Source organism: Scyliorhinus torazame, chromosome 17 (assembly GCF_047496885.1).
Source record: "Scyliorhinus torazame isolate Kashiwa2021f chromosome 17, sScyTor2.1, whole genome shotgun sequence".
Taxonomy (NCBI): domain Eukaryota; kingdom Metazoa; phylum Chordata; class Chondrichthyes; order Carcharhiniformes; family Scyliorhinidae; genus Scyliorhinus; species Scyliorhinus torazame.
Genome location: NC_092723.1, coordinates 9,137,159 through 9,164,439, shown reverse-complemented (window position 1 = coordinate 9,164,439; position 27,281 = coordinate 9,137,159). Strand labels below are relative to the sequence as shown.

The 27,281-nt window shown below is 46.8% G+C and overlaps 1 protein-coding gene across 1 annotated transcript; it reads right to left on the bottom strand.

Annotated features, from left to right (window-relative positions):
* LOC140393691 (gastricsin-like) lies at window positions 1-26,419 on the bottom strand. The gene is made up of 9 exons (XM_072479986.1): window positions 26,269-26,419; window positions 23,848-24,013; window positions 21,924-22,041; window positions 21,689-21,807; window positions 17,723-17,922; window positions 6,408-6,530; window positions 5,114-5,258; window positions 3,726-3,824; window positions 1-463 (listed from the first exon to the last, which is right to left on the bottom strand). Exons 1-9 carry the CDS (start codon window positions 26,322-26,324, stop codon window positions 308-310), a joined length of 1,182 nt encoding a protein of 393 aa, XP_072336087.1. The 5' UTR covers window positions 26,325-26,419; the 3' UTR covers window positions 1-307.
* Between the last annotated feature and the right edge of the window lie 862 nt (window positions 26,420-27,281).

Genomic DNA, 27,281 nt, shown 5'->3' with positions numbered 1-27,281 from the left:
TATTTTGCAATGCTTTATTGTGTTCCCTGTTTACACACAAGAGGAAATGGTAATCTTCAGGAGAAAAGGCTTTATCAAATAAAGAATGGAATATTTCAGTTAAGAGTTGTAGCAGAAACTAGGCAAAACCAAGGCTAATGAGTACTGTCACACCCGGGTCATATCCTAATTTGCAATTATGGACATTCCAAAGTGTTTGACGGAATATACTGCAATCAGTCCGTGAAGGAAGATAATTGATGTCAGACAGGGAGTCAATTGAAGATACTGCTTTACTTGCAGGGCTAGAGGCATAAATGACAAGAGTTTAGGCAGACGTAGCGAATCCCATTCTGTTGTTGCCCCGGTCATAAATTGAGTAGAACTCCCGCAGGAAGACATCACCCAAGATCCAGAAGAGGCCATTTTGGGTAGGAGCACGCAGGTAGGTGGACGAAATGGCAACAACACAATAACCAGAAACCTGGAAAACATGGGACGACAGCACTGCGTTAGACTCATGAAGAGATTAAAGAAGCAAATATTTAGCAAAGGTTTATTAACTTCAGTTTTCAAGAATAAAATCCTACAGAAATAATTTAAGCTTACACTTTTCCAGCCTTATTAAGAAAGACTGCCAAAAGAAAGATTTTTTAAAAAGACTTGATGATAATAATTGCACAAATTGCTCAAAGTGATTCATGTTAATGTGAATCTTTTTTGCATTATTATTGTTGGTAGGCAGCTATCTCTGGCTTAAGGCTTTTGACTCCCATTGAAATAGCTCAAGTTTGGGTCTTCAATTCTTCAGCCATTTGAAAATGGGAATGTTATGATTCTTGCACCAGTGAGTAGAATGGTCTGTGGCACGATGGCATGGATTCCAAAGAGGGGAATCAAGGAGGAAGGGATGGAAGTAAACGTCTCAAGTCAATATGACCCTTCCACAGAACTTCAACTTCATAAACATCTTCCTTATAAAAGGTTTGTGAATTTACTGCAACCAGCATACAAAGGAAATCTTTGACCAGTACTGTATTTCTAATGCTTCCCTGTTAACAAAGTATTAATGGGGGTGAAGTAGCACAGTGGTTATCTCATTGGCCTAGTAAAGCAGAGGCCTGGAATAATGATCCAGAGACATTAGTTCAAAGGGGAAGTTTTAATTCAATTAGTTACATGAAATCTGGATTTATAAAGTTGCCAACAGTACTGGCGATCATGGAACTACCAGAGTGTTACAAAAACCCATCTAGTTCACTTGTGTCGTTTAGTGATTGTAAGCGGTCACCCTCACCCGATCTGGCCTACATGTGACTCCAGGCTCACAGCGATGTGGTTGACCTTGGGAATGGCCTAGCAAGCCACTCAGTTGTATCCAATGCTGTGGCTTGGCCGCCCGCACCTTCTCAAGGACACTTAGGGATGGGTAACAAATTCTGACCTTGCCAGTGACACCCACATAAGACCATAAGACATAGAAGCAGAATTAGGCCACTCGACCCATCGAGTCTGCTCCCAATTCAATTATGGTTGATATTTTCTCGTCCCCATTCTCTTGCCTTCTCCCCATAACCACTGATCCACTTACGAATCAAGAACCTATCTATCTCTGTCTTAAAGACATTTAGTGATTTGGCCTCCACAGCCTCCTGCGGCAAAATGTTCCATAGATTCACTACCCTCTGGCTGAAGAAATTCCACCTCATTGCTGTTTTAAAGGTTCGTCCGTTTAGTCTGAGATGGTGTCCTCTGCTTCTAGTTTTTCCTACAAGTGGAAACATCCTCTCCACATCCACTCTATCCAGATCTCGCAGTATCCAGTAAGTTTCAATAAGGTCTCCCCTTATTCTTCTAAACTCCAACTAGTACAGACCCAGAGTCCTCAACTGTTCCTCATTTGACAAGCTCTTCATTCCAGGGATCATTTATGTGAACCTCCTCTGGACCCTTTCCAAGGCCAGCACATCCTTCCTTAGATATGGGGCCCAAAACTACTCACAATACTCCAAATGGGGTCTCACCAGAGCCTTATATAGCCTCAGAAGTACATCCCTGGTCTTGTATTCTAGCCCTCTTGACTTAAATGCTAACATTGCATTTACCTTCCTAACTGCCGACTGAACTTGCACGTTAACCTTAAGGGAGTCGTGAACAGGGACTCCCAAGTCCCTTTGTGCTTCTGATTTCCTAAGCATTTCCCCATTTAGAAAATAGTCTATGCTTCCATTCCTCATTCCAGAGTGCATAACCTCAATCTTTTCCACATTGAATTCCATCTGCCACTTCTTTGCCCACTCTCCTACCCTGTCCAAGTCCTTCTGCAGCCCACCTGTTTCCTCAATACTACCTGCCCCTCTACAGATCTTTGTATCATCTGCAAACTTAGCAACAGTGCCTTCAGTTCCTTCTTCCAGATCATTAATGTATATTGTGAAAAGTTGTGGTCCTAGCACCAACCCTTGAGGTACACCACTAGTCACCGGCTGCCATCCTGAAAAAGACCCCTTTATCCCCACTCTCTGCCTTTTGCCAGTCAGCCAATCCTCTATCCACGCCAGGATCTTACCCTTAACACCATGGGCTCTTAACTTATTTAACAGGATTAAGATGGCGCCGGAGCGAGGCGACTCTCTGCGAGCTCTCCCAAACAGATCCACTTTTAACTTAACCTATACTCCTTAACGATCTGTTGAGCTGCTCGCAGAAAAATCCTTTTCACTGTACCTCGGTACACGTGACAATAAACAAATCTAATCCAATCCAATGCAATCCTCTGCGGCACCTTGTCAAAGGCCTTCTGAAAATCTAAATAAATCACGTCCACTGGTTCTCCTTTGTCTAACTTCCTTGTTACTTCCTCAAAGAACTCTAACAGATTTGTCAGACATGACCTCCCCTTGACAAAGCCGTGCTGACTCAGTCCTATTTTATCATGCACTTCCAAGTACTTCGCAATCTCATCTTTAATAACCGACTCTAAAATCTTACCAATGACCGAAGTCAGGCTAACTGGCCTATAATTTCCCGTCTTCTGCCTCCCTCCCTTCTTAAACAGTGGTGTTACATTAGCCACTTTCCAGTCCTCTGGGACCCTCCCTGCCTCCAGTGATTCCTGAAAGATCACCACTAATGCCTCCACAATCTCCTCAGCTATCTCTTTTAGGATCCTGGGATGTAGTCCATCTGATCCAGGTGACTTATGCTCAGCAACCTTCAGAACTTTCAGTTTCCCCAGAACCTTCTCCTTAGTGATGGCCACGCCCCCCACCTCTGCCCCCTGATTCTCCTGGAGCTCTGGCATCCCATTGGTGTCTTCCACCATGAAGACTGATGCAAAGTAACTATTCAGTTTCTCTGCCATTTCTTTGTTTCCTATTATTACTTCTCCAGCCACATTTTCCAGTGGTCCAATGACTATTTTTGACTCTCTCTTACCTTTTATATATTGAAAAACTCATCCTATCTTCTTTTATATTACTAGCTAGCTTGCACTCATATTTCATCTTCTCCCCCCTTATTGCTTTTTAGTTGTCCTCTACTCGCTTTTAAAGACTTCCCAATCCTCTGGATTCCCATTAATCCTCGCCACTTTGTCTGCTTTTTCTTCTTTTATGCTGTCCTTGACTTCCCTCGTCAGCCACATCCCCTGAATTAACAAAGCAGGCAGAATTCCCGGCTATTTTGACTAAACTGAGTCACGTCAAATGTTGGTTTAAAGAATAAAAGACAGGTGTTGGACATACCTGTTGGATGTAGGCCGAGCCTGGAATAGTGAGATGAACTCCATTGATTATAAACGTCAATGAAGGCAGGTTTCCAACGGTATCACAGTTGACCAAGTACTAGGACATAAAGAAGAAAACATTCAGTATGCCTGTGTTCTTAACTTGAATAAACAACGTACAGCAAGAAATCATTGGGTAAAGTATTATTGCACAGATAACCTATCTCGTGCAGCTTCATTTCCGCTAATAAAGGTAAAGGTACGGTAAAGTCGCCATAGTCGCAGATGACCATAGGCTGCTTTCTCCTTTAAGGGGGAGAGCTGACCGGTGGTGGTTTAACCAGGGAAACACCACATCTCAGGTGAGGGGAAAGGTTGAGAAGGTAGACCTTCAGAGAAGTTTTTAAATTGAAGAGCTTTGGTAGAGTGCATTAGAAAATACCATTTCTATCAGCTATGGAGTGCAGGTCAATGCTTTCTCAATTTAAAATCTGTACTAAGAGAGTCGGGATAGTGATTAAGGGGAAGTTCTTAACACAGAGTTGTTGCAGCGAGGGGTGCTTTGCCAGAGAGGAGAGGGTCTTACTCAGCATTTTATTCACACATATGAATGAGCCAATTGCTTCCAAAATGTGTCCTAGTGTTCTTGCGTTTAGAAGAATGAGAGGAGTTCTAATTGAGGTATGTAAGCTGATAAAAGGTATGGGCAGTTCGGTAACACAGTGGTTAGCACTGTGGCTTCACAGCGCCAGGGTCCCAGGTTCGATTCCCGGCTTGGGTCACTGTCTGTGTGGAGTCTGCACGTTCTCCCCGTGTCTGCATGGGTTGCCTCCGGGTGCTCCGGTTTCCTCCCACAAGTCCCAAAAGACGTGCTTGTTAGGTGAATTGGAAATTCTGAATTCTCCCTCAGTGTACCCGATCAGGTGCCGGAGTGTGGCGACTAGGGGATTTTCACAGCAACGTCATTGCAGCTTTAAAGCAAACTACTTGTGACAATAATAAAGATTATTATTATTTTTGACGAAGTAGACGTAGGGCGGATGCTCCCTCTTGTGGGGCAATCTAGAACAAGGGGTAATAGTTTAAGGATAAGGGGCAGCAGATTTTAAACAGATGAGGAGAAATTACTTCTCTCAAAGGGCGGTGAATCTGTGGAATTCACTACCCCAGAGTGTGGTGGATGCCGGGACATTGAGTAAATTTGAGGAGGAGACAGACAGATTTTGAATTAGTAACGGGGTGAAGGGTTGTGGAGAACGGGCAGGAACGTGGAGTTGAGGCCGAGAGATCAGCCATGATCGTATTGAATGTCGGAGTGGGCTCGAGGGGCTGAATTTCCGACTCGTGCTCCTTCTTATGATACTGTCCCAGAATCTGTATCCATTTGCACTTGTTACAAAAACTTACTTCACCATACTCGTCCTTATAGGCACCAATGGTTTGAAGGAGTTGTCCTAATTCCTGACTTGGTACAGTGAGGTAGGAAGTGCCAGTATCAACCATAGCTTGGCATCCTTGGCTACAGAAGGCAGGCTGACCATTGAGAAGCACACTGAAAAACAGAATTCCATTATTGATGTATTCATTTATGTTAAGTTGTAATTTAGAACCACGTAGCAGTTACTCTGCGAGACCTTTATTTGCCTGCTTTCGTTATATCCTCTTTGAATTTCCCTATTTTAACAAGGACAAATCCTCAAAAGAAGAGGAGTCACATTGAACTGGAAATGTTAACTCTGGGGTGGAATACAGCAACACGGTGGCGCAGTGGTTAGCACTGCAGTCTCTTGGCGCCGAGGTTCCAGGTTCGATCCCGGCTCTGGGTCACTGTCCGTGTGGAGTTTGCACATTCTCCCCGTGTTTGCGTGGGTTTCACCCCCACAACACAAAGATGTGCAGGGGAGGTGGATTGGCCACGCTAAATTGCCCCTCAATTGGATAAAATGATTGATTACTCTAAATTTATTTTTTGAAACTCTGGGGTGGATTCTCCGGCCTACCAGCCGAGTGTTCCGCGGCAGCGGGAGCAGGCGTGCCGTTTGCTGGCGGCGAGATGCTCTGTTCCCGCCGCTGTCAATGGGAGTTCCCACTGAAACCACCCCTCACTGCTGGGAAACCCGCGGGCGAGCCGCGGGCGAACGTGCGCTGCCAGCAGGACCAGCGAACGGCCGGAGAATTCCTCTCTGGCTGCACAGTTTTGTTTTTATACAAGGAGACATTCCGAGATTATTCCTTTTGGTTCTGTTTTTTAATTTAGCTCCTAGCTGCCCATAATCCTTCAGTAAAACTTCTATCCTTGTTCTGCCTATGTCGTTGGTACCAACGTGGACCACGACAACTTGACCTTTACCCTCCCACTCCAAGTTTGTCTGCAGCCCAGATGAGATATCCCGAAACCGATCTCCAGGCCGGCAACACAACCTTCGGGATGAGAAGTTACTGGTCACAATGAGCTGGATAGACGAAACGGCCCTGTGCACTCGCACCATTTTTAATAAAGCAAGTTTAAAAGTATATGTACAGAGATGAGGTTAAAAACATATGTAAGCAGGAATCGTGAGAGCTTGGGTTTATTGTTCTGTAGAAATTATGTTTTATAGATCCTTGTCTGGTCTCATACATTAAAGTTATATCACCTGTTTTTCATGGTGATCTGTTGCCAGTACAAGCCAGTATTAAGTAACCACTTATTCATACTTACCCTTCCATGGCGATAAGCCAGTACATTTCTTGAAGAACAGGGACCCAGGTAATTGCACCAGTGTAATGACTATTGTCGATTCCTCCAAATATCATTTCACCTCCATTTTGACTTGTTGGTTTCCTGGAGAAAAGAAGTATGTTCAGCTTTACTAATACTTCAATTAGTGCTTCAGTATTGAGACATAAGTTGCCGTCATCTAGCTCCAAGTTACTGACTGAAACACAAGTCTCACTGTCTACTCCACGCACTGACATGGTCCCATATCTGGCTTGAGCTAAATATATTGCCTTACATTCAGCACCACAATTAGCATCCAACAATCTGTGGCCAACAGTTTGTGACGGACTGTATCATAACCCTCACTGCTTTTTGGGACAATCCCAGGTCAGGGGTACCTCTCAGATGGTTCCCCTTAACTTCAGATTGAGAAAGGTGGATCCCAGAATCACTTAAATGAGTTTGAAGGACTGGTCCATCTCCTTTAAAGAGTAAGTGCCAGCCGTGATACTTACCCTATTCACATAGTCTTTCAGTAAACTAAAGCCAGATTATAATTTTCTCCGATATTATATGAGTGTGGGTAAAAATTTCTCATTGTATTCCCTCATCTATGGGATTACAATGTCAGGCTCAATAGTTAGTGATACAGAAGACAATGTGTGACAATATAAATTCTAAAATATAAAAAGTTCAGTCAAGAACCTAACATCCAACTTAAAGGCTCAGTGGAAATAGTGAATCACAACATTAGATAGGATCCAGGAAAACAAGAGATGGTAAAATGTTATATCTAACAGAGGATCCAGTTTCACATTTTTAATTGTTCAAGGAGAAATATTTTAAGGATATCTATCAAATTTCAAAGTAACATATTCCTTAATTCTCCCGAGTGAATGACACTCCCCCGAGCTGGTTCAGTGAATCTATCTTATCCAATTTCTTCTAAATGCATCATTTTTGAAAACTGCACAATTCATTTCTCATGTGTAAGTGTCGTTTCTCAATTGTCTGAGGTGCTTCCTTTTTATGGTCCAAATTTTGGTTTTGATCATTGTTAGTTAACCCCTAACCTGTTAGCTGAACCTTTGTCAACTGTTTTTGGGCTGTCGTTTAAAAAAAAAATCACTCTGTTAAAGTTTTCAGAGGAAAATTACTCTCGACTTTCAATATAACCATATTTCCTGACACTGTGTTTTAATTATCAAAGGTTTAGCATTATTTTGGGTGTTCTATAGTATAGGCTCACAAAACCATAAGATATAGAAGCAGAATTAGGCCATTCGGCCCATCGAGTCTGCTCCGCCTTTTGACCATGGCTGATATGTTCTTCATCCCCAGTCTCCTGCCTTCTCCCCATAATCCCCGATCGATCCCCTTACTAATCAAGAAATCCACTTAATGATCAAGATTATTGCTCACACATGACGCTGCTCCAGACAAACATGTCTGAGTAACTCATGATGATATACTGATCCTCGTGAAAAGTGTGCTAGAGGCATATTCAACTTTCAGGACATGGTTCAGCTTCAACCATGGCGCACTGGTAACATTCTCACTATTAAATCAAAGGGTTGAGTTGAAATTCCACTCCAGAAACTTGTGAAGTAAGAAATCTCACTTGACACTCCAGTTGGGGATGAGTGCTGCACCTATGAGTTGTTGGCTTTCAGATCCGTGTTACAACAAGGCCCCATTTACCTCTCGAATTGATACAAATGATATCATGGTGGTATTTTGAAGAAAGACTTTAGGATTCCTCCCAGTGACCTCAGCCAATAATTACCCCTCAACCTCCGTAATTAAAAAGCAGATAACCTGGTCATTGCTGTTTTTGAGATCTTACTGGGCACAAACTTGCTGCTACCTTTACTACTGCGTAGCAGTTGTGGTGTTGGGTGCTCTGGTGCACAGATGAGCCAACACAGTTGTATGTGGTACAACTCTATTTTATTTTAACTCTTATAATACAGTTCGTTCTGGATACTCTGCACGTGCTGTCTCCCTGAGTGTGTTTGGTAACAGATCTGTCCTGGTCCTCCTCTGCAGCTAATACTGACCACCGGGGGTCGTGTCTGTGCTTTTATATCTTTCTGTCATTGGTTGTGGTGTTGTGTGTTCTGATTTGTCTGTTGGTGTGTCTATCATGATGTGTGTGTTTGAATATCATGACATCCCTCCTTTTTACAAAGATATGTGCTTACGTGGTTATAAATATAATTGTGTCGTGAGTGCATCTAAGAGTGTGTGTGTGTGTTGTGTACAGCGTGTGTATATGATGTAACTATTTACATGGGGCGATGTCGGGTGCGTCACACTAACAAGGTTGTACCATAACAAAACTTGGATGCGAGAGAAAAAAAAACTTGAACATTGGTCTGGTCAGACGATATCTGGAACAATAAACAACAACAGGTTATAATACAGAAGTGTTTGACTTTTTGAACGTATGAACAGCGTTATAAATCCAGTCTAATGGGTGACCGCCTCAAGAATGGGCTGGTCCTCAAGCCGGTTCAGCTGTGGAGATTTGGGGTCACACTGGTTCACCTTGGACTGTTGGAGGTGATGCTGTTGCCGAAGTCTCTACTTTACCATTTGTTGTACTTCGTGCAGTGCTTGGCTTTTTCATTCGTGCAAATATAACATTCAACATCTTTGTTAGTGGTGCCTTGGCTGTGGTTTGGTTCTGGTGGCGATGGAAGGGGCATGACCCGTGGCATCTCCACGAAGTCATCCTTGGGAACCAGTGGAGGATCCGGCGTGTGCGTACGGTTCAGTTGCGAGCGTGGAAGGCGGCGCAAAGCTCGCTGATTGCACCTACGCACCAATCCATCCGCCCTGCATGCCAGGAACAAGGTGGAGTCTTTTTCTTTTTATGTTTGTGGTGGACGGCATCTTGTAGCCGATGGGTCGTTGCCATCGAAGTAGCACCATCACTAATATCATGCAAGGCGATGACTGTGCCAGATGTGGAAGTTGGCCGAGACCGTGCACGCTGGTTCCGGCCACCTGCTGTGCCGGAAGGGTGACTCCGCAGAGAAACGTCGAAGCATGTCGCCTTGGAGAGAGAATTGTTGCTCGCATCAACGTCTGGCGATGGCGCGAATTGGTGTGTCCATCTTGGACCGCCGGTGCTGGTTGCCACTGCCGACCCAGTGGGACTGCCACGCGATCCATTCCCTGTCGCCGTGGCATCCGCCGTCACCCTGAGCGTGCCATCACCGAGGCCGCGACACCGCCCGTCCGGAGCAAGGTCTGGCGTGCGCAAATCAGAGTCGGCGCTTGGCTGCTCCCCATCTGGAGTCCGGTCTGCCTTCCGTCGATGCCCCCCGTCCGGAGTCCCAACAGGTTCACTGGAGGCAGCCGAGATTCCCTGAAGCTGCACTTCTGGAGTCGGAACATGCAGGAATGCACCAACCAGTGGAGAGGGTCGAGCCATCGAGGGTGGAAGCGGTGCGCTGCCACCGCAGTCGTCAGTGGTCCCACCGTGATCGTCGAGTGCCTCGGTACGCACTAGGCGAGGTCTGTCACCTTGCACCTTTTGCATGGGAAGTGGGATGCTGTCGTCACTCGTCTCACATCCCGTGGATAGATCCTCATTAGCAGCTTGCTGTTCACTAGGGTTGGGTAAATTGTCAGAGTTTTCATCTGGTGGTGCACACCATGTCGGTGGACTGTCATTGTCTTGCCGTTGTCCTTCATTTGGGCTTTTCTTCTTTGGAATTTTAAATCTTCCCCCAGACATTGCAGAACCTTGTTTATTACCCCCAAATTCTCCCATATGTATGGTCTTGAATATAGGATCCAATGTTTCTATCGACATTGTACTATTTTCCAAAGAACATTCCGTTTCACTTTTCTTCTCAGGTACCTCATATGTATCTTTGTCTAATGTACATGCCTTCATGGTCTCTGGGTCTGATTTTGCTGGGACTGGCATGGTCACAGTCTCTCTTTTACTGTTCTCAATTGCCCACATTATACTCCCCATACATAACTGCTTAATCACTGGGGTTAGTGTGGTACAATGGATAATCGGGTCGACCTTATCTGCATCTTCACCATTAGTGGAAAGCACACTTGGTTCACTTGAAACTGCTGTGGGTTTTAAATTCGTTATCTGGCTACTCGATGTCGGTGTCCTCAGGATTCTTGCTCCAATGTTCTGCTCAATAATCAGTGGAGTGTGTATAGGTTCAATGCAATTAATGTTCCCCTCAAGGTTTGAAGAGTCATTACTGGCTAACTGCTGGCCTCCGAAGTTGGGATTTTGCGGTGTTGTGTTGAAGGGAGACATTTGTCCCTGCTGTAGATATGATTCAGGTTGTGTTATTTCCATTACCTGAGGATCAATGTCCGATCCGTACTAAAACACTGGCAATTCTCAGTCTGCTCCTTGCAAGTTAAACATTCAATTAATTTCGTTAGCAAATCCTCAGCATCCTTCTGTGGCCGTGCAGCATTATTAATCTCTGTTCGGCTATAATGATCCTGAAGGTCAGCGCATAAACCTTTTTTTTTCGGGCTTGGACGAGGCGATTCCTTTGGCTTGTCTTCAGTTGGGCTTGAACAGTCTTCAGTGCTGTGCCCTTCATTGTAGCATGAGAGACCGTCATGGTCATGCTGCTGTGTAGTGGAGCATGGTAGGCTGTTATAGCCTTCTTGCTGTTCACGTGAGCATGGCAGACTTGCATCGTCTGCCGCTGGTTGGTCAGGAGAGGTTGCTAGACCCTCATGGTCTTGTTCCTGCAAGGACTGCACATTGGAGTCTTGCGTTGCTTCTATCGTGGAGGCTGTCCACGAGCTCTCTGTGGAGGCTTGTGACACTGGAGTCACTTCTTGTTCGTGCAAGGACTGCGCTCTGGAGTCTTGCGTTGCTTCTATCGTGGAGGCTGTCCACGAGCTCTCTGTGGAGGCTTGTGACACTGGAGTCACTTCTTGTTCGTGCAAGGACTGCGCTCTGGAGTCTTGCGTTGCTTCTATCGTGGAGGCTGTCCACGAGCTCTCTGTGGAGGCTTGTGACACTGGAGTCACTTCTTGTCCGTGCAAGGACTGCGCTCTGGAGTCTTGCATTTCTGCAATTGTGGAGTCTGTCCACGAGCTTGCTGTGGAAGCTTGTGACACTGGAGTCACTTCTGGTTCATGCGAGGACTGCACTCTGGAGTCTTGCATGTCTTCTTTCATAGAGTCGGGAACGTTGAGCGGGACGTGGACCACGCTCTGTGTGGCAGCAGGGCGCTCTCCGTGTGCTTGCACCGCTCCCTGTCTGTTAATGTCAGGCTGCAGCATCATCCGGTACTGATAAGTTGGAACGTCATATCTGCTGGATTGAAGATCCTCAAATCCGAAAAATGAATCCGCATCTGCGTCGGATTCAATGTGGGGGCCGCCAATGTGCAACACGAAAGGTTCGTCCGAGTCATAGTCGTATAGGACCACGGAGCTATCATTGGGCTTGCGAGGTCCGGAAACACTGTAAAGATCGTCATCGAAGTATTCGAGGTCGGAATCATCGGCTTGTGCGTAGGTAACTGCTTGTCGGAGGGTTCTTCGGAGGTCAAATTCATCTCCTGGGTCAATTTGCGGCAATGTGCTGTCATTCCAGGTGAGGGAAGGTTGTTTTACAGCTTTAACAGATTTTTGTTTTTTTGATTTGGGACGTTTCCCTTTTAAATTGGATTTGGGACATTTCCCCTTTAAATTGGTGCAGTCTGGGGCCTCTGACATCCTGACGCTCGGTATGTAGCACGTAGGAAGCGACTGCGCATGCTCAGATCGCTGTTCCTTTACCGATGGTCGTTTTCTGGACTGCGCATGCGCAGCATCTCGCGCATGCGCAAACGAAACTTCCGGTTCTGCGCACTGCTCGCGCAACTGTGCTAGCGTGATACCTTTAGCAAGATGGCCGCCGACCTCGACCCAGCCCTCTCTCAGGCCCGGGATTTCGGCCTTTGGGAATTCGGGCTCCGGGATCCCAGCCACGAGGTGAGTACTGCAGCTTTTCTTACCTTTACTTGCCGATTGGATTGCGTTTTCTTCACAGTACTTGGAGAATTTGTCCAGGACTGCCTGGTAATCGTACCTTTGCTGCCTCCTGAAGAACCTGAACCTTGTGAATATTTCTCTTGCCCTTGCACCGGCGATGGTGAGGAGAAATTCAATTTTTTCGCTATCATCCAGGTCTTGGAGTTCAGCTGCCACCAGGAACAATTCGAACCATTGCCGGAATCGCCGCCAGTTTTCGCGGAGATCGCCGTAGCACTGGAGCGGCTGCGGAACCGGGAGCTCTATCATTTTGCCTGGGCACTGCTGGTTGTCTGTGTACACTGAGGTATGCCGGCAGGTATCGATCCACTCCTGTACCATGTGGTGTTGGGTGCTCTGGTGCACAGATGAGCCAACACAGTTGTATGTGGTACAACTCTATTTTATTTTAACTCTTATAATACAGTTCGTTCTGGATACTCTGCACGTGCTGTCTCCCTGAGTGTGTTTGGTAACAGATCTGTCCTGGTCCTCCTCTGCAGCTAATACTGACCACCGGGGGTCGTGTCTGTGCTTTTATATCTTTCTGTCATTGGTTGTGGTGTTGTGTGTTCTGATTTGTCTGTTGGTGTGTCTATCATGATGTGTGTGTTTGAATATCATGACATCCCCCCTTTTTACAAAGATATGTGCTTACGTGGTTATAAATATAATTGTGTCGTGAGTGCATCTAAGAGTGTGTGTGTGTGTTGTGTACAGCGTGTGTATATGACGTAACTATTTACATGGGGCGATGTCGGGTGCGTCACACTAACAAGGTTGTACCATAACAAAACTTGGATGCGAGAGAAAAAAAAACTTGAACATTGGTCTGGTCAGACGATATCTGGAACAATAAACAACAACAGGTTATAATACAGAAGTGTTTGACTTTTTGAACGTATGAACAGCGTTATAAATCCAGTCTAATGGGTGACCGCCTCAAGAATGGGCTGGTCCTCAAGCCGGTTCAGCTGTGGAGATTTGGGGTCACACTGGTTCACCTTGGACTGTTGGAGGTGATGCTGTTGCCGAAGTCTCTACTTTACCATTTGTTGTACTTCGTGCAGTGCTTGGTTTTTTCATTCGTGCAAATATAACATTCAACATCTTTGTTAGTGGTGCCTTGGCTGTGGTTTGGTTCTGGTGGCGATGGAAGGGGCATGATCCGTGGCATCTCCACGAAGTCATCCTTGGGAACCAGTGGAGGATCCGGCGTGTGCGTACGGTTCAGTTGCGAGCGTGGAAGGCGGCGCAAAGCTCGCTGATTGCGCCTACGCACCAATCCATCCGCCCTGCATGCCAGGAACAAGGTGGAGTCTTTTTCTTTTTATGTTTGTGGTGGACGGCATCTTGTAGCCGATGGGTCGTTGCCATCGAAGTAGCACCATCACTAATATCATGCAAGGCGATGACTGTGCCAGATGTGGAAGTTGGCCGAGACCGTGCACGCTGGTTCCGGCCACCTGCTGTGCCGGAAGGGTGACTCCGCAGAGAAACGTCGAAGCATGTCGCCTTGGAGAGAGAATTGTTGCTCGCATCAACGTCTGGCGATGGCGCGAATTGGTGTGTCCATCTTGGACCGCCGGTGCTGGTTGCCACTGCCGACCCAGTGGGACTGCCACGCGATCCATTCCCTGTCGCCGTGGCATCCGCCGTCACCCTGAGCGTGCCATCACCGAGGCCGCGACACCGCCCGTCCGGAGCAAGGTCTGGCATGCGCAAATCAGAGTCGGCGCTTGGCTGCTCCCCATCTGGAGTCCGGTCTGCCTTCCGTCGATGCCCCCCGTCCGGAGTCCCAACAGGTTCACTGGAGGCAGCCGAGATTCCCTGAAGCTGCACTTCTGGAGTCGGAACATGCAGGAATGCACCAACCAGTGGAGAGGGTCGAGCCATCGAGGGTGGAAGCGGTGCGCTGCCACCGCAGTCGTCAGTGGTCCCACCGTGATCGTCGAGTGCCTCGGTACGCACTAGGCGAGGTCTGTCACCTTGCACCTTTTGCATGGGAAGTGGGATGCTGTCGTCACTCGTCTCACATCCCGTGGATAGATCCTCATTAGCAGCTTGCTGTTCACTAGGGTTGGGTAAATTGTCAGAGTTTTCATCTGGTGGTGCACACCATGTCGGTGGACTGTCATTGTCTTGCCGTTGTCCTTCATTTGGGCTTTTCTTCTTTGGAATTTTAAATCTTCCCCCAGACATTGCAGAACCTTGTTTATTACCCCCAAATTCTCCCATATGTATGGTCTCGAATATAGGATCCAATGTTTCTATCGACATTGTACTATTTTCCAAAGAACATTCCGTTTCACTTTTCTTCTCAGGTACCTCATATGTATCTTTGTCTAATGTACATGCCTTCATGGTCTCTGGGTCTGATTTTGCTGGGACTGGCATGGTCACAGTCTCTCTTTTACTGTTCTCAATTGCCCACATTATACTCCCCATACATAACTGCTTAATCACTGGGGTTAGTGTGGTACAATGGATAATCGGGTCGACCTTATCTGCATCTTCACCATTAGTGGAAAGCACACTTGGTTCACTTGAAACTGCTGTGGGTTTTAAATTCGTTATCTGGCTACTCGATGTCGGTGTCCTCAGGATTCTTGCTCCAATGTTCTGCTCAATAATCAGTGGAATGTGTATAGGTTCAATGCAATTAATGTTCCCCTCAAGGTTTGAAGAGTCATTACTGGCTAACTGCTGGTCTCCGAAGTTGGGATTTTGCGGTGTTGTGTTGAAGGGAGACATTTGTCCCTGCTGTAGATATGATTCAGGTTGTGTTATTTCCATTACCTGAGGATCAATGTCTTGTCCATTTTTCCGATCCGTACTAAAACACTGGCAATTCTCAGTCTGCTCCTTGCAAGTTAAACATTCAATTAATTTCGTTAGCAAATCCTCAGCATCCTTCTGTGGCCGTGCAGCATTATTAATCTCTGTTCGGCTATAATGATCCTGAAGGTCAGCGCATAAACCTTTTTTTTTCGGGCTTGGACGAGGCGATTCCTTTGGCTTGTCTTCAGTTGGGCTTGAACAGTCTTCAGTGCTGTGCCCTTCATTGTAGCATGAGAGACCGTCATGGTCATGCTGCTGTGTAGTGGAGCATGGTAGGCTGTTATAGCCTTCTTGCTGTTCACGTGAGCATGGCAGACTTGCATCAACTGCCGCTGGTTGGTCAGGAGAGGTTGCTAGACCCTCATGGTCTTGTTCCTGCAAGGACTGCAAATTGGAGTCTTGCGTTGCTTCTATCGTGGAGGCTGTCCACGAGCTCTCTGTGGAGGCTTGTGACACTGGAGTCACTTCTTGTTCGTGCAAGGACTGCGCTCTGGAGTCTTGCGTTGCTTCTATCGTGGAGGCTGTCCACGAGCTCTCTGTGGAGGCTTGTGACACTGGAGTCACTTCTTGTTCGTGCAAGGACTGCGCTCTGGAGTCTTGCGTTGCTTCTATCGTGGAGGCTGTCCACGAGCTCTCTGTGGAGGCTTGTGACACTGGAGTCACTTCTTGTCCGTGCAAGGACTGCGCTCTGGAGTCTTGCATTTCTGCAATTGTGGAGTCTGTCCACGAGCTTGCTGTGGAAGCTTGTGACACTGGAGTCACTTCTGGTTCATGCGAGGACTGCACTCTGGAGTCTTGCATGTCTTCTTTCATAGAGTCGGGAACGTTGAGCGGGACATGGACCACGCTCTGTGTGGCAGCAGGGCGCTCTCCGTGTGCTTGCACCGCTCCCTGTCTGTTAATGTCAGGCTGCAGCATCATCCGGTACTGATAAATTGGAACGTCATATCTGCTGGATTGAAGATCCTCAAATCCGAAAAATGAATCCGCATCTGCGTCGGATTCAATGTGGGGGCCGCCAATGTGCAACACGAAAGGTTCGTCCGAGTCATAGTCGTATAGGACCACGGAGCTATCATTGGGCTCGCGAGGTCCGGAAACACTGTAAAGATCGTCATCGAAGTATTCGAGGTCGGAATCATCGGCTTGTGCGTAGGTAACTGCTTGTCGGAGGGTTCTTCGGAGGTCAAATTCATCTCCTGGGTCAATTTGCGGCAATGTGCTGTCATTCCAGGTGAGGGAAGGTTGTTTTACAGCTTTAACAGATTTTTGTTTTTTTGATTTGGGACGTTTCCCTTTTAAATTGGTGCAATCTGGGGCCTCTGACATCCTGACGCTCGGTATGTAGCACGTAGGAAGCGACTGCGCATGCTCAGATCGCTGTTCCTTTACCGATGGCCGTTTTCTGGACTGCGCATGCGCAGCATCTCGCGCATGCGCAAACGAAACTTCCGGTTCTGCGCACTGCTCGCGCAACTGTGCTAGCGTGATACCTTTAGCAAGATGGCCGCCGACCTCGACCCAGCCCTCTCTCAGGCCCGGGATTTCGGCCTTTGGGAATTCGGGCTCCGGGATCCCAGCCACGAGGTGAGTACTGCAGCTTTTCTTACCTTTACTTGCCGATTGGATTGCGTTTTCTTCACAGTACTTGGAGAATTTGTCCAGGACTGCCTGGTAATCGTACCTTTGCTGCCTCCTGAAGAACCTGAACCTTGTGAATATTTCTCTTGCCCTTGCACCGGCGATGGTGAGGAGAAATTCAATTTTTTCGCTATCATCCAGGTCTTGGAGTTCAGCTGCCACCAGGAACAATTCGAACCATTGCCGGAATCGCCGCCAGTTTTCGCGGAGATTGCCGTAGCACTGGAGCGGCTGCGGAACCGGGAGCTCTATCATTTTGCCTGGGCACTGCTGGTTGTCTGTGTACACTGAGGTATGCCGGCAGGTATCGATCCACTCCTGTACCATGTGGTGTTGGGTGCTCTGGTGCACAGATGAGCCAACACAGTTGTATGTGGTACAACTCTATTTTATTTTAACTCTTATAATACAGTTCGTTCTGGATACTCTGCACGTGCTGTCTCCCTGAGTGTGTTTGGTAACAGATCTGTCCTGGTCCTCCTCTGCAGCTAATACTGACCACCGGGGGTCGTGTCTGTGCTTTTATATCTTTCTGTCATTGGTTGTGGTGTTGTGTGTTCTGATTTGTCTGTTGGTGTGTCTATCATGATGTGTGTGTTTGAATATCATGACAGCAGTGACTGCTCTTTCTGAATTGTTAGCTGGCGATAAATCTTGCTTTGATCAACATTTTGGCTTTCAGGCTGTGACATTCCCCATGATTTCTTAAGAAACCTTTCTGTGTTTTGACCAAAATCTATCCGTTCAATGTAGGCAGCCCCCCTCAGTTGATTTCATTACTTCAGTATGGTCCTAATTCGTCTTACCTGCTCAGGTATATAGAAAACAGAGGTGATGACACCAGATTGTCATGGATCATGTTATCAAACACTGGGGTGGCGTATCCTGCTGAAAGTGATGGGTATGCAAGACCAAGGATGCCATCATATTTGGAATAATAAAAAGAAGTCCCAGGTTCATTCTCACTGAGGCCAAACTCCTGGTTTTTAATAGTTATGCCAGCAACCTTGGGTGGGAAACAAAAAGAGAATCAGAAAATATTACCTTAGGCTGGCCGCCTATTGGCTCACCAGCTGAGAAAGCAGGCAGCCATGAGGGAAATAGCGCAGGTTAAGGATAGCAAAGGCAGACTGGTAACAGAACCAAAGGAGGTCAATCGGGCATTCGAGACCTTCTACCGGGGACTGTACACCTCCGAGCCCCCCAACGGAGATGCGGGAATGAAATAGTTCCGAGACAGACTGGGACTACCAGTGGTGGAGGAAGACAGACGGGAGAGCTGGGTCACCAATAGACATGGGGGAAATCATGGAGAGTATCAGCTATCTGCAGGAGGGGAGGGCACCGGGGCCCGACGGGTTCCCGGCAGACTTCTACAAAAAATTCGCACCAGTCCTGGCCCCACACCTGAGGGACATGTTTGCGGACTCACTGGCAGGGGGCACCCTGCCCCCAACTATAGCGCAGGCCACAATCTCTCTAATACTCAAAAAAGATAAAGACCTGATGGAATGTGGATCATACAGACCTATTTCACTGCTGAACCTGGACCCGAAAATACTCGCAAAGGTCCTGGCCAAAAGGCTGGAGTGCTGCGTACCAGAGGTGGTCGCAGAGGACCAAACCGGCTTTGTCAAGGGTAGGCAGCTCACAGCGAACATCAGGCGACTGCGGAATGTGATAATGACCTCCCCGGGGAGAGAACACCAGAGTTGATCATCTCCTGGACGCAGAAAAGGTCTTTGACAGAGTTGAATGGAGCTACCTCCACGAGGTACTGGAACGGTTTGGGCTAGGAGCCTGGGTGAGGCTCCTGTACAACGCTCCCAAAGCGAGTGTCCGAACTAACACCACCAACTCTGAATACTTCCAGCTACAGAGAGGAACAAGACAGGGCTTCCCCCTATCCCCACTCCTGTTCGGCTAGCGATCGAACCCCTGGCGATAGCCCTGCGGGATGCGAAAAGCTGGAAGGGAATCTGGAGAGGAGACAGAGAGCACAGAGTCTCACTCTATGCAGATGACCTGCTCCTCTCTGTCGCAAAGCCACAGGAGGGACTGAAGGCAATACTGCAAATACTGAAAGAGTTTGGAACCTTCTCGGGCTACAGACCTAACCTGGGCAAAAGCGAAACATTCCCAGTGAACCCAAAAGGGGGAGGGACAGAACTGAAGGGGCTCCCGTTCAAAACGGTCCAGAACAGATTCCGTTACCTGGGGATCCAAATAGATTCCCCCCAGCCATGCTAGATACCACCTTCAAAAGATGGAGGCGGGACGGGGGTGCACTGACGGTCGGGGACGTCTACGTAGGGCGCAGACTGGCGACACTGGACGAACTGACGAGAAAGTGGAAACTAACAAAAGACAGGAATTGAGACACCTCCAAATAAAGCACTTCCTCCGCAAGAGACAGTAGGGTACCCCAGGGCCCCAGAAAGCACACTACTAGAGGACCTGATAAGCACAAGCAGCGTGAAGTGGGGGCTATGTGGGAAAATATACGGACAGCTACTGGACAGAGCCCGGACTCCACTGGACAAGACCAGACAAAAATGGGAGGATGAACTGGGGACAGTGGTAGGATGGGGACTCTGGAGCGAAGCACTGAGCAGGGTGAGCTCCACCTCCTCCTGCGCGAGGCTAAGCCTAATGCAGCTCAAAGTGGTGCACAGTGTGCACCTGACCAGAACCCGAATGAGCAGGTTCTTCCCGGAGGTGGAGGACAAATGTGAGCGGTGCCAGGGGGGCCCAGCCAACCACACCCACATGTTCTGGGCTTGCCCCAAGCTTGCTGGGTTCTGGACAGCCTGCTCCGAGGCAATGTCCAAGGTTGTGGGGGTGGGGGTGAGGGTGAAACCATGCCCAATAGTGGCAATCTTCAGGATATCGGAGCAGCCAGAGCTACACATGGGGAAGGGGGCCAACGCCCTTGCTTTCGCTTCCCTAATCGCACGGCGGAGAATCCTGCTCAGCTGGCGATCGGCAGCACCACCCACAGCTGCAGACTGGCTCGCTGACCTCTCGGAATTTCTCCACCTGGAGAAGATTAAGTACGTCACCCGAGGGTCAGAGGAAGGCTTCCTGGATACTTGGGGGCAGTTCGACGGCCTGTTCCAAAACCTGTTCGAGGGCAGCAACGAGGAGTAAGTCAGGGGAAAAAAAAGATGAAGAACCAAAGGACTGTGCAACCTGGGGGGGGGGGGGGGGGGGGGGGGGAGAGAAATGGGTAAATCACAAGAGCAGAGGGAGGGTGCTGAAACCAATGGGAGGGGGAGGAAGGGGGGGATATCATAGACCGATCCAGAGGGCTGCAAAATGTACGTACAGTTAGTCAAATGAAGGACAAAACAAACCTCTCTGTAAAATTACACAAATTAGCGGGGGCAAGAAAAATGTAATGTCTGTAAGCAACAACTGTTTATAAATATGAGAAAAGACAAAAACAAAAAGATTTTCAAAAAAATAAAAGAAAATATTACACTAAACTTAGAAAGAAGTTAAAATCCAACCGACTAATGATTCCAAATCCATATCCATCGATTGATTCATCCGAACCCACGACACTGCGTTGGGCAGCTGCATAGAATCATAGAACTATTGCAGTGCAGAAGGAGGCCATTTGGCCCATCGAAGATCTACCAACCCTCTGAAAGAGCACCCTAACCAAGCTCCGGTTCTAGACCATCAACACCGTAACCACACTTAGCCCACATATCCCTGGACACTCAGAGGCAATGTTATCATGGCCAATGCACCTAACCTGAACATCTTTGGACTGTGGGAGGAAACCGGAGCACCCGGAGGAAACCCACGCAGACACGGGGAGAATGTGCAGACTCCACACAGGCAGTCACCCGAGGCTGGAATCGAACCCGGGTCCCTGGAGCTGTGAGGCAGCAGTGCTAACCACTGTGCCACTGTGCCATCCATGTTAAATACAAGTGGGTTTGTGCTTTTTGAACGTTGGCCACAGGGTCCTGTGGACTGAAATTCAGAAATCTGCAGAAAAACTCTTCTGTCAAGGATTGAAAATCGAGGTTTGATATATCATCTTTTTCATAAAAGGTTGGAGAAAGGTAATTGACCATCTGATGAAAGAAAACTGGGGAAACAGTGATTTATCATCACACCTGGCCCAATATGTCTCCTCTCTTCTACTGGCGTAACTCCCTGGCGAACCTTGTGTGCCCTGGTATTACCCTACCTCCTACAGGTTAATCATCCTTGGATTGGAAATACAGCTGGAATTAGCAGGAGGTCGACAGGAGGTTGAAGGAGCCACTTCATCAATCACGGAGGTATTAAGCGTGGACTAATTAGCAATGGCTTAGCACATCGCACTCTCGTCTTGGAGCCAGAGCATTCTGGGTTCATGTCCTACTCCACAGACACTGTAGCACAGTACTGAGGGGGTGCAGCACCATCAGCGGTGCCATCTTTTGGATGAGACCTTAATACCAGGGCCCCGCCTGCCCTCTCAAGCGGACTTAAAAGTTCCCACAAGCACTATCTTAAAGAAGAGCAGAGACCCCTCAAACAGAATGATGTAAAACAGATTGCCTGGTAACTCCCTCATTTTTTTTGTGGACCTGGTTATGTCCAAATTGGCTGTCACGATTCCTGTATTAAAAAAGTGAACATACTTCAAAAGTTTTTAAACTAACTGTAAAGCACTTTCAGACGTCTCGAGACCATTAAAGGCGACATAAAAATGCAAAGTTTTTTTCAGTGACTGGTATCCTTTTCGCTTCGTGCTGTGTAACACTTACATTAGCCGTGTCATATCCAAAGAATCCAGTCAAACTCCCCGAACCGTAAGCAATGCTGAAGTATTGTCCATTTGTGTAATACGTTGAGGATTTATTTGGATTATATCTCTTATGGTTCACTGAAAAGAGAAGAATGAATCACGATTTCTTTCTCTCAAAGGCTGTGGCAAGTTATATGATCATCCAATGACAAAGAAGAACTGGGAAAATAACCACTTGTTTGAGTTATACTCACTGCACGCTTGGCTCTTGCAGTAGATGGATGGGAGCCAAAGGTTAGAGGAGCCAGTGTCGAATAGGACCTCGAAACTCTGGGGTGGGGAACCCATTGTCATGGCTCCATAATAGAAGTTCTGGTGTAAATTGAGAAACAAAAATTAGAACTGATTAACACAGGAATTAGGAGGAGTCGGCAATTCTGCCTCTTAAGCCCGCTCCACCATTCAATCAGACCATTGCCGATGTCTTCCTGATCTGTCCACCTCCCCACCCGTTTCTCATATCCCTTTAACTCGATTTTAAAAAAAATCAGAAATCTCTCTATCTCCCTCTTGAAACCATTTAATGATTCAGCCTCCACTGCACTGAGGCAGCAAGTTCCACAAATTCACCACCCTCCCCGGGCAGTAGTTCCTCCACATCTCTGTGCTAAATCTACCGCCTCTCAACCTACACCTGTGACCACTCATTCCAGATTGCCCCACAAGGGGGAACATTTGGTCTATGTTTACTTTTATTTTTATTCATCTTTATTGTGACAAGTCATTTTACATTAACACTGCAATGAAGTTCCTGTGAAAAGCCCCTAGTCGCCAAACTCCAGCGCCTGTTCGGGTACACAGAGGGAGAATGCAGAATGTCCAACTCACCTAACAGCACGTCTTTCGGGACATGTGGGAGGAAACCCACGCAGACACGGAGAGAATGGGCAGACTCCGCACACACAGCGACCCAAGCGGGAATCGTACCTCGGTCTCTGGAACTGTGACGCGACAGTGATAACCACTGTGCTACCATGCCATCAATCAATCCCTTTTAGTATTTTATATACCCAATCAGATCCCCTCTCATCCTCCTAAACTCCAGCGAGTACAAGCGCAAATTGTTTAATCTCTCATCATTCGTCAACCCCTTCATCCCCGGAATCAATCTTGATGACTGTCACTCTGGATAAGAATCATACTTTGTCATTAACCTGTGGAAGAGGCCAAAATATCACAATCTCAAATTATTTCAAGCTTCAGTCATTAAAAAAATAGGAACGTTTAAAAAGGGCAGAGGTCGCGAGATGAGAGCTTGAGGAAAGGTTTGGCTATTGGCTCATTAGACTGGGGGATGGGTCAGCAAACAGCAGCTCTGGCCCCAGGTACCAACCTTGATCGGTCATTTAATGGTAATCACGGATTGATTCTTTTCTGAAATCATTGTTCGGGTTGTGAGAAAGTACAATTCAGCTGACAATTTACTTTATTTAATCCTTTAAAATGTTGAAACGTGCCTCTGTCCTGTTTTTGCTTATTTCTGCACTTGAGTAGCAGATTGGCAGCTCTCGTGTTATTGCATTATTGACTAAATATTCTTTTAAGTAGCTGTTCCTGTTATTAAGGTTGGTGAGCCCTGCACTGGGGCATTCCTGTGCTCGTCTCCTTGGCAAAGTGGCAGCTTTAGAATGAATTATAAACCCTGAGATATCAAAGTGTGGACAGAGTGGGCACTGCCCAGGTGGTTAGAACTGCTGCCTCACAGCTCCAGGGACCCAGGTTCGATTCCAACCTCAAGTCACTATCTGTGTGGAGTATGCACTTTCTCCCAGCGTCTGTGTGGGTTCCCTCTCACAGTCCAAAGAAGTGCAGGTGAGGTGGATTGGCCATGATCAATTGCCCTTAGTGTCCAAAAAGGTTAGGTGGGGTTACTGGGTTAAGGGGATAGGGTGGAGGTGTAGGTTAAGTAGGGTGCTCTTTACAAGGGCTGGTGCAGTCTTGATGGGCCAAATGGCCTCCTTCTGCACGGTAGGGACTCCATGAGAGCTTATAATCAGTCTGACTGCTCACTGTACCTGCTGGTATGTGAGTTTGACAGTCAGCCTCTGTTGGAATTCAAACCAATAGCATTTTAACTCAGCCTCACTCTCCACTCTATATTGATTTTCCTTTTCTTACGTCAACATAACTCTGGAGTGGTTCACTTGCAGCCTCCGACTGGTATTCAGGGAAGAGGTGGTGGTACTTCAAGGCGGGATCACGCTGGTGGGTTTTTAAGAATTCTTTCAGCTCCCCCCGCTCCCTCAGGATCTGCCGCACAGATTTGCCATGGTGTAAAATCACTCTGAAATGTTAAAAAGCCAAATCAATGGTGATCAAATAATCATGGGTTGGAGCAAACTTACTTTGAAAATGAGAATCATGAGCTGCATTGTCATTCCGCGATTCGGCACAATTCAAGACAGTTCAGGTCCCCATGAGAATTAAGAGTGGGGAAATTAGATCCTTTCTCACACAAACTTCTTCTGGGGGGATCACCCTTGATTGTTTTAAAGGTTGTCCCTTTAGTCTGAGATTGTGCCCTCTGGTTCTAGTTTTTCCTACAAGTGGAAACATCCTCTCCACATCCACTATATCCAGGCCCCGCAGTATCCTGTAAGTTTCAATAAGATCCCCCCTCATCCTTCTAAACTTTAACAAGTACAGACCCAGAGTCCTCAAATGTTTCCCATATGACAACCTCTTCATTCTAGGGATCATTCTTGTAAACCTCCTCTGGACCCTTTCCAAGCACATCCTTCCTTAGATACGGGGCCCAAGAGGCAGTAGTAGAGGCAGGTACAATTTTGTCTTTTAAAAAGCATTTGTAAAGTTATATGGGAAAGCAGGGTAAAGAGGAATATAGGCCAAATGTGGGCAACTGGGACTAGCTTAGTGGTAAAAATTGGGCGGCATGGACAAGTTGGGCCGAAGGGCCTGTTTTCATGCTGTAAAGTTCTCTGACTCTATTTGAGAGTCACTGAAGCACAGTTTCCACTGTAACTTTGCTACGTGGCAGGACGAGGAGGCAGGGCCCTGTTCTAACTCAGCTAGAATTGAGATCGAACCTACCCTGTTGGTGTTATTCCAAAGCCATCTAGACCATTGAGGTAGGGCCCTTAAACTTGCCATTTCTTCCAGATTATACACATAGTGACATGTTCAGAATCAAATTTAATTGCTGCAGACTTCATACAAATTTGTGTTTGTGCTTCAGTAATTATTTTGAAGAATCATTCTCAAAAATACCCAGGATTTTAGCAGTTCAGTAACCAACTCCAGTCAACGTTTACAATGGATTCTACCTATTTAATCTTTGATCGGAAGTTTGTAAAATGTATCCCATAATTTCTGTACCTCGAGCTCTGCGTTCCACTATTTAGCCTTGAAGGTTCCTTAATTTGCACAGGTGACAATGCCTTAGTCTCAGCTACACAGGAACCAGGACGTTTCAGGAATTATTGCTCATCTTTTGCCAAAGTTGTCTCTGCAGGCTTCAGTCTCCCTCCTCATTAGATGCTCAACTATTTGCTTGGATTATTGAAGTAATGCAATCCAGGTTAGTCGTTAGCAACCTGCTGCGTTGGTACAGCGCTCCATTTCTCAGATGTCCCTTTATTCATGCAAGATGTTCAGGTCTTGCCTCTATTTTTCGGTGCATGTTAATGGACAGTTTTTCTTCATTGTTCCACGGATGTGGGCATCATTGGCAAGGCCAGCATTTGTTTCCCATGCCTAACTGAATAATTCAGAGGCAGTTAAGACTCAACCACATTGCTGTGGGTCTGGAGTCACACATAGGCCAGACCGGGTGAGGGTGGCAGATTTCCTTCCCTAAAGGGGCATTAGTGAATCAGATGGGTTTATTGGGGACAATCGATGATGGCTGCCATTGCTGAGACTAGCTTTATATTCAATATTTATTCATTGAATTGTAATCCCACCAGCTGCCATTGGGAGGGATTTGAACCCATGAACCCAAAGCATTAGACTGGGCCACTGGGTAACCAATCCAGTGGTGGTGCTACTACCCGACCATGTCCCCGATGACAGGATAGGTATTGTGGTCAGATACGATCAAATGAGACAGAGACTTCTTTATCCAAACTGGAAAAGGCAATTCCCATCTTGCCTTAAACATGTTGCTCATATCCTTGGGTTGTCCATTATAAGAACACAAGATATAGGAGCAGTTGTAGTCCATCCATCCCCTCCAGCCTGCCACACTATTCAATATCATGACTGATTTTAAACCTTATCTCCAGGGCTAGTGCGGGACGTTAAAGTTATCCACCTGTCTTGAGTGTGCTCAATGTTGGAGCATCCACAGCCCGCTGGGATTGAGAATTTCAAAGCGTGTCGCTCAGTTTGGAAAGTACGACAATAACCAACCTTTTGTTTGTCTGCTTCTAATCTAGGTAACCATAAATTAAGCTTAGTTATCTGATGGAATTAACTTTTCTTTTAAGCAAACATCCCTATTCATATCATGCACAACTAGCATATAATCTGGTAAAAATTTCAAGTGGTGTCCAGTTTTTAAATTGCTGAATGACTTACTTGTGGAAGCACTCAGAGAGTTGGATACAGGCCAAGGCAATGATTAACCATTTCATTTTGCTTCTCGATGTAGTGTCGCTGAAAATGGGAGGCAATTGAGGTCCACACAATCCCTCGAATTGTGCTGGAGACTGCAGTGGGCTGGGTGCTTTTATACTCGCAAGTAAACAGGTGATTTGTTTGTCTTTCAACTTCACTAATGAAGGTCATTTTATCGCAATTGATAAATTATACAGTTTCATGGTTCTCTTTTTATTACAAACAAAGTCACCTGAAAGTACTTCAACCTCTTTCAACCTTGAAAATTCTTTGTGGTCAGAAGGTTTACATCTGAAGACAAGCATCAACCATCCTGATGAGAATTGGACTGGTAAAGGTGTTTTAATATAATTCGGTAGAGAATGAGGACTATTCCATTCAGTTGGCAACAGTGCGTGCATTTATATTCTTCCCCAAAAAAGTCTTGCATTTATTTAAGAATGCAGGATGGAGATGAGGCGGAAGTTTGCAAGGACAAAGGGGTTAAGTGTTGGGGCCTTTTTGAGAAATGGGGTGATGAAGGTAGATTTGGAAGAGGGGGTTTCAGAACTTGAGCAGTGAGGACAGCGTGAACAACGGGGAGATGGTGGTATTGTCGCTGGAATGGTAATCCACAGAGCAAGGGTAATGCTCTGGGGGCCCAGGTTCATATCCACCATGGCAGGCGAATCCAATAAAATTCCGGAATAAGTTCTCGACATAAAATACCCACCTGGCTCACTGATGTCCTTTTGGGTAGGAAATCTGCCCTCCCGGCCTACATGTGACTCGAGACCCACTGCAATGTGGGTGACCCTTAATTGCCCTCTGAAGCGGCCTTGCAACCACTCACTCAGTTGAAGGGGAATTAGGGCTGGGTAATAAATGCTGGACCAGCCAGTGACGTCCACATCCCGTGAATTAATTTGAAAGAAAATTACCATCAGCTAATATGGGAGCCGGGTGGTGAAGTTAGGGGGCCAGCGGTTTAGTGG

Excerpts from the sequence above, each read along its gene's own strand:
- LOC140393691 (XM_072479986.1), bottom strand. The coding sequence starts at position 26,324 with ATGAAATGGTTAATCATTGCCTTGGCCTGTATCCAACTCTCTGAGTGC. Across the intron at positions 22,042-23,847 it reads CACTCCAGAGTTATGTTGAC|AACTTCTATTATGGAGCCAT; the intron begins GTAAGAAAAGGA and ends AATTTACACCAG. Across the intron at positions 5,259-6,407 it reads TGGCTTATCGCCATGGAAGG|TGTGCTTCTCAATGGTCAGC; the intron begins GTAAGTATGAAT and ends TCTGTTTTTCAG.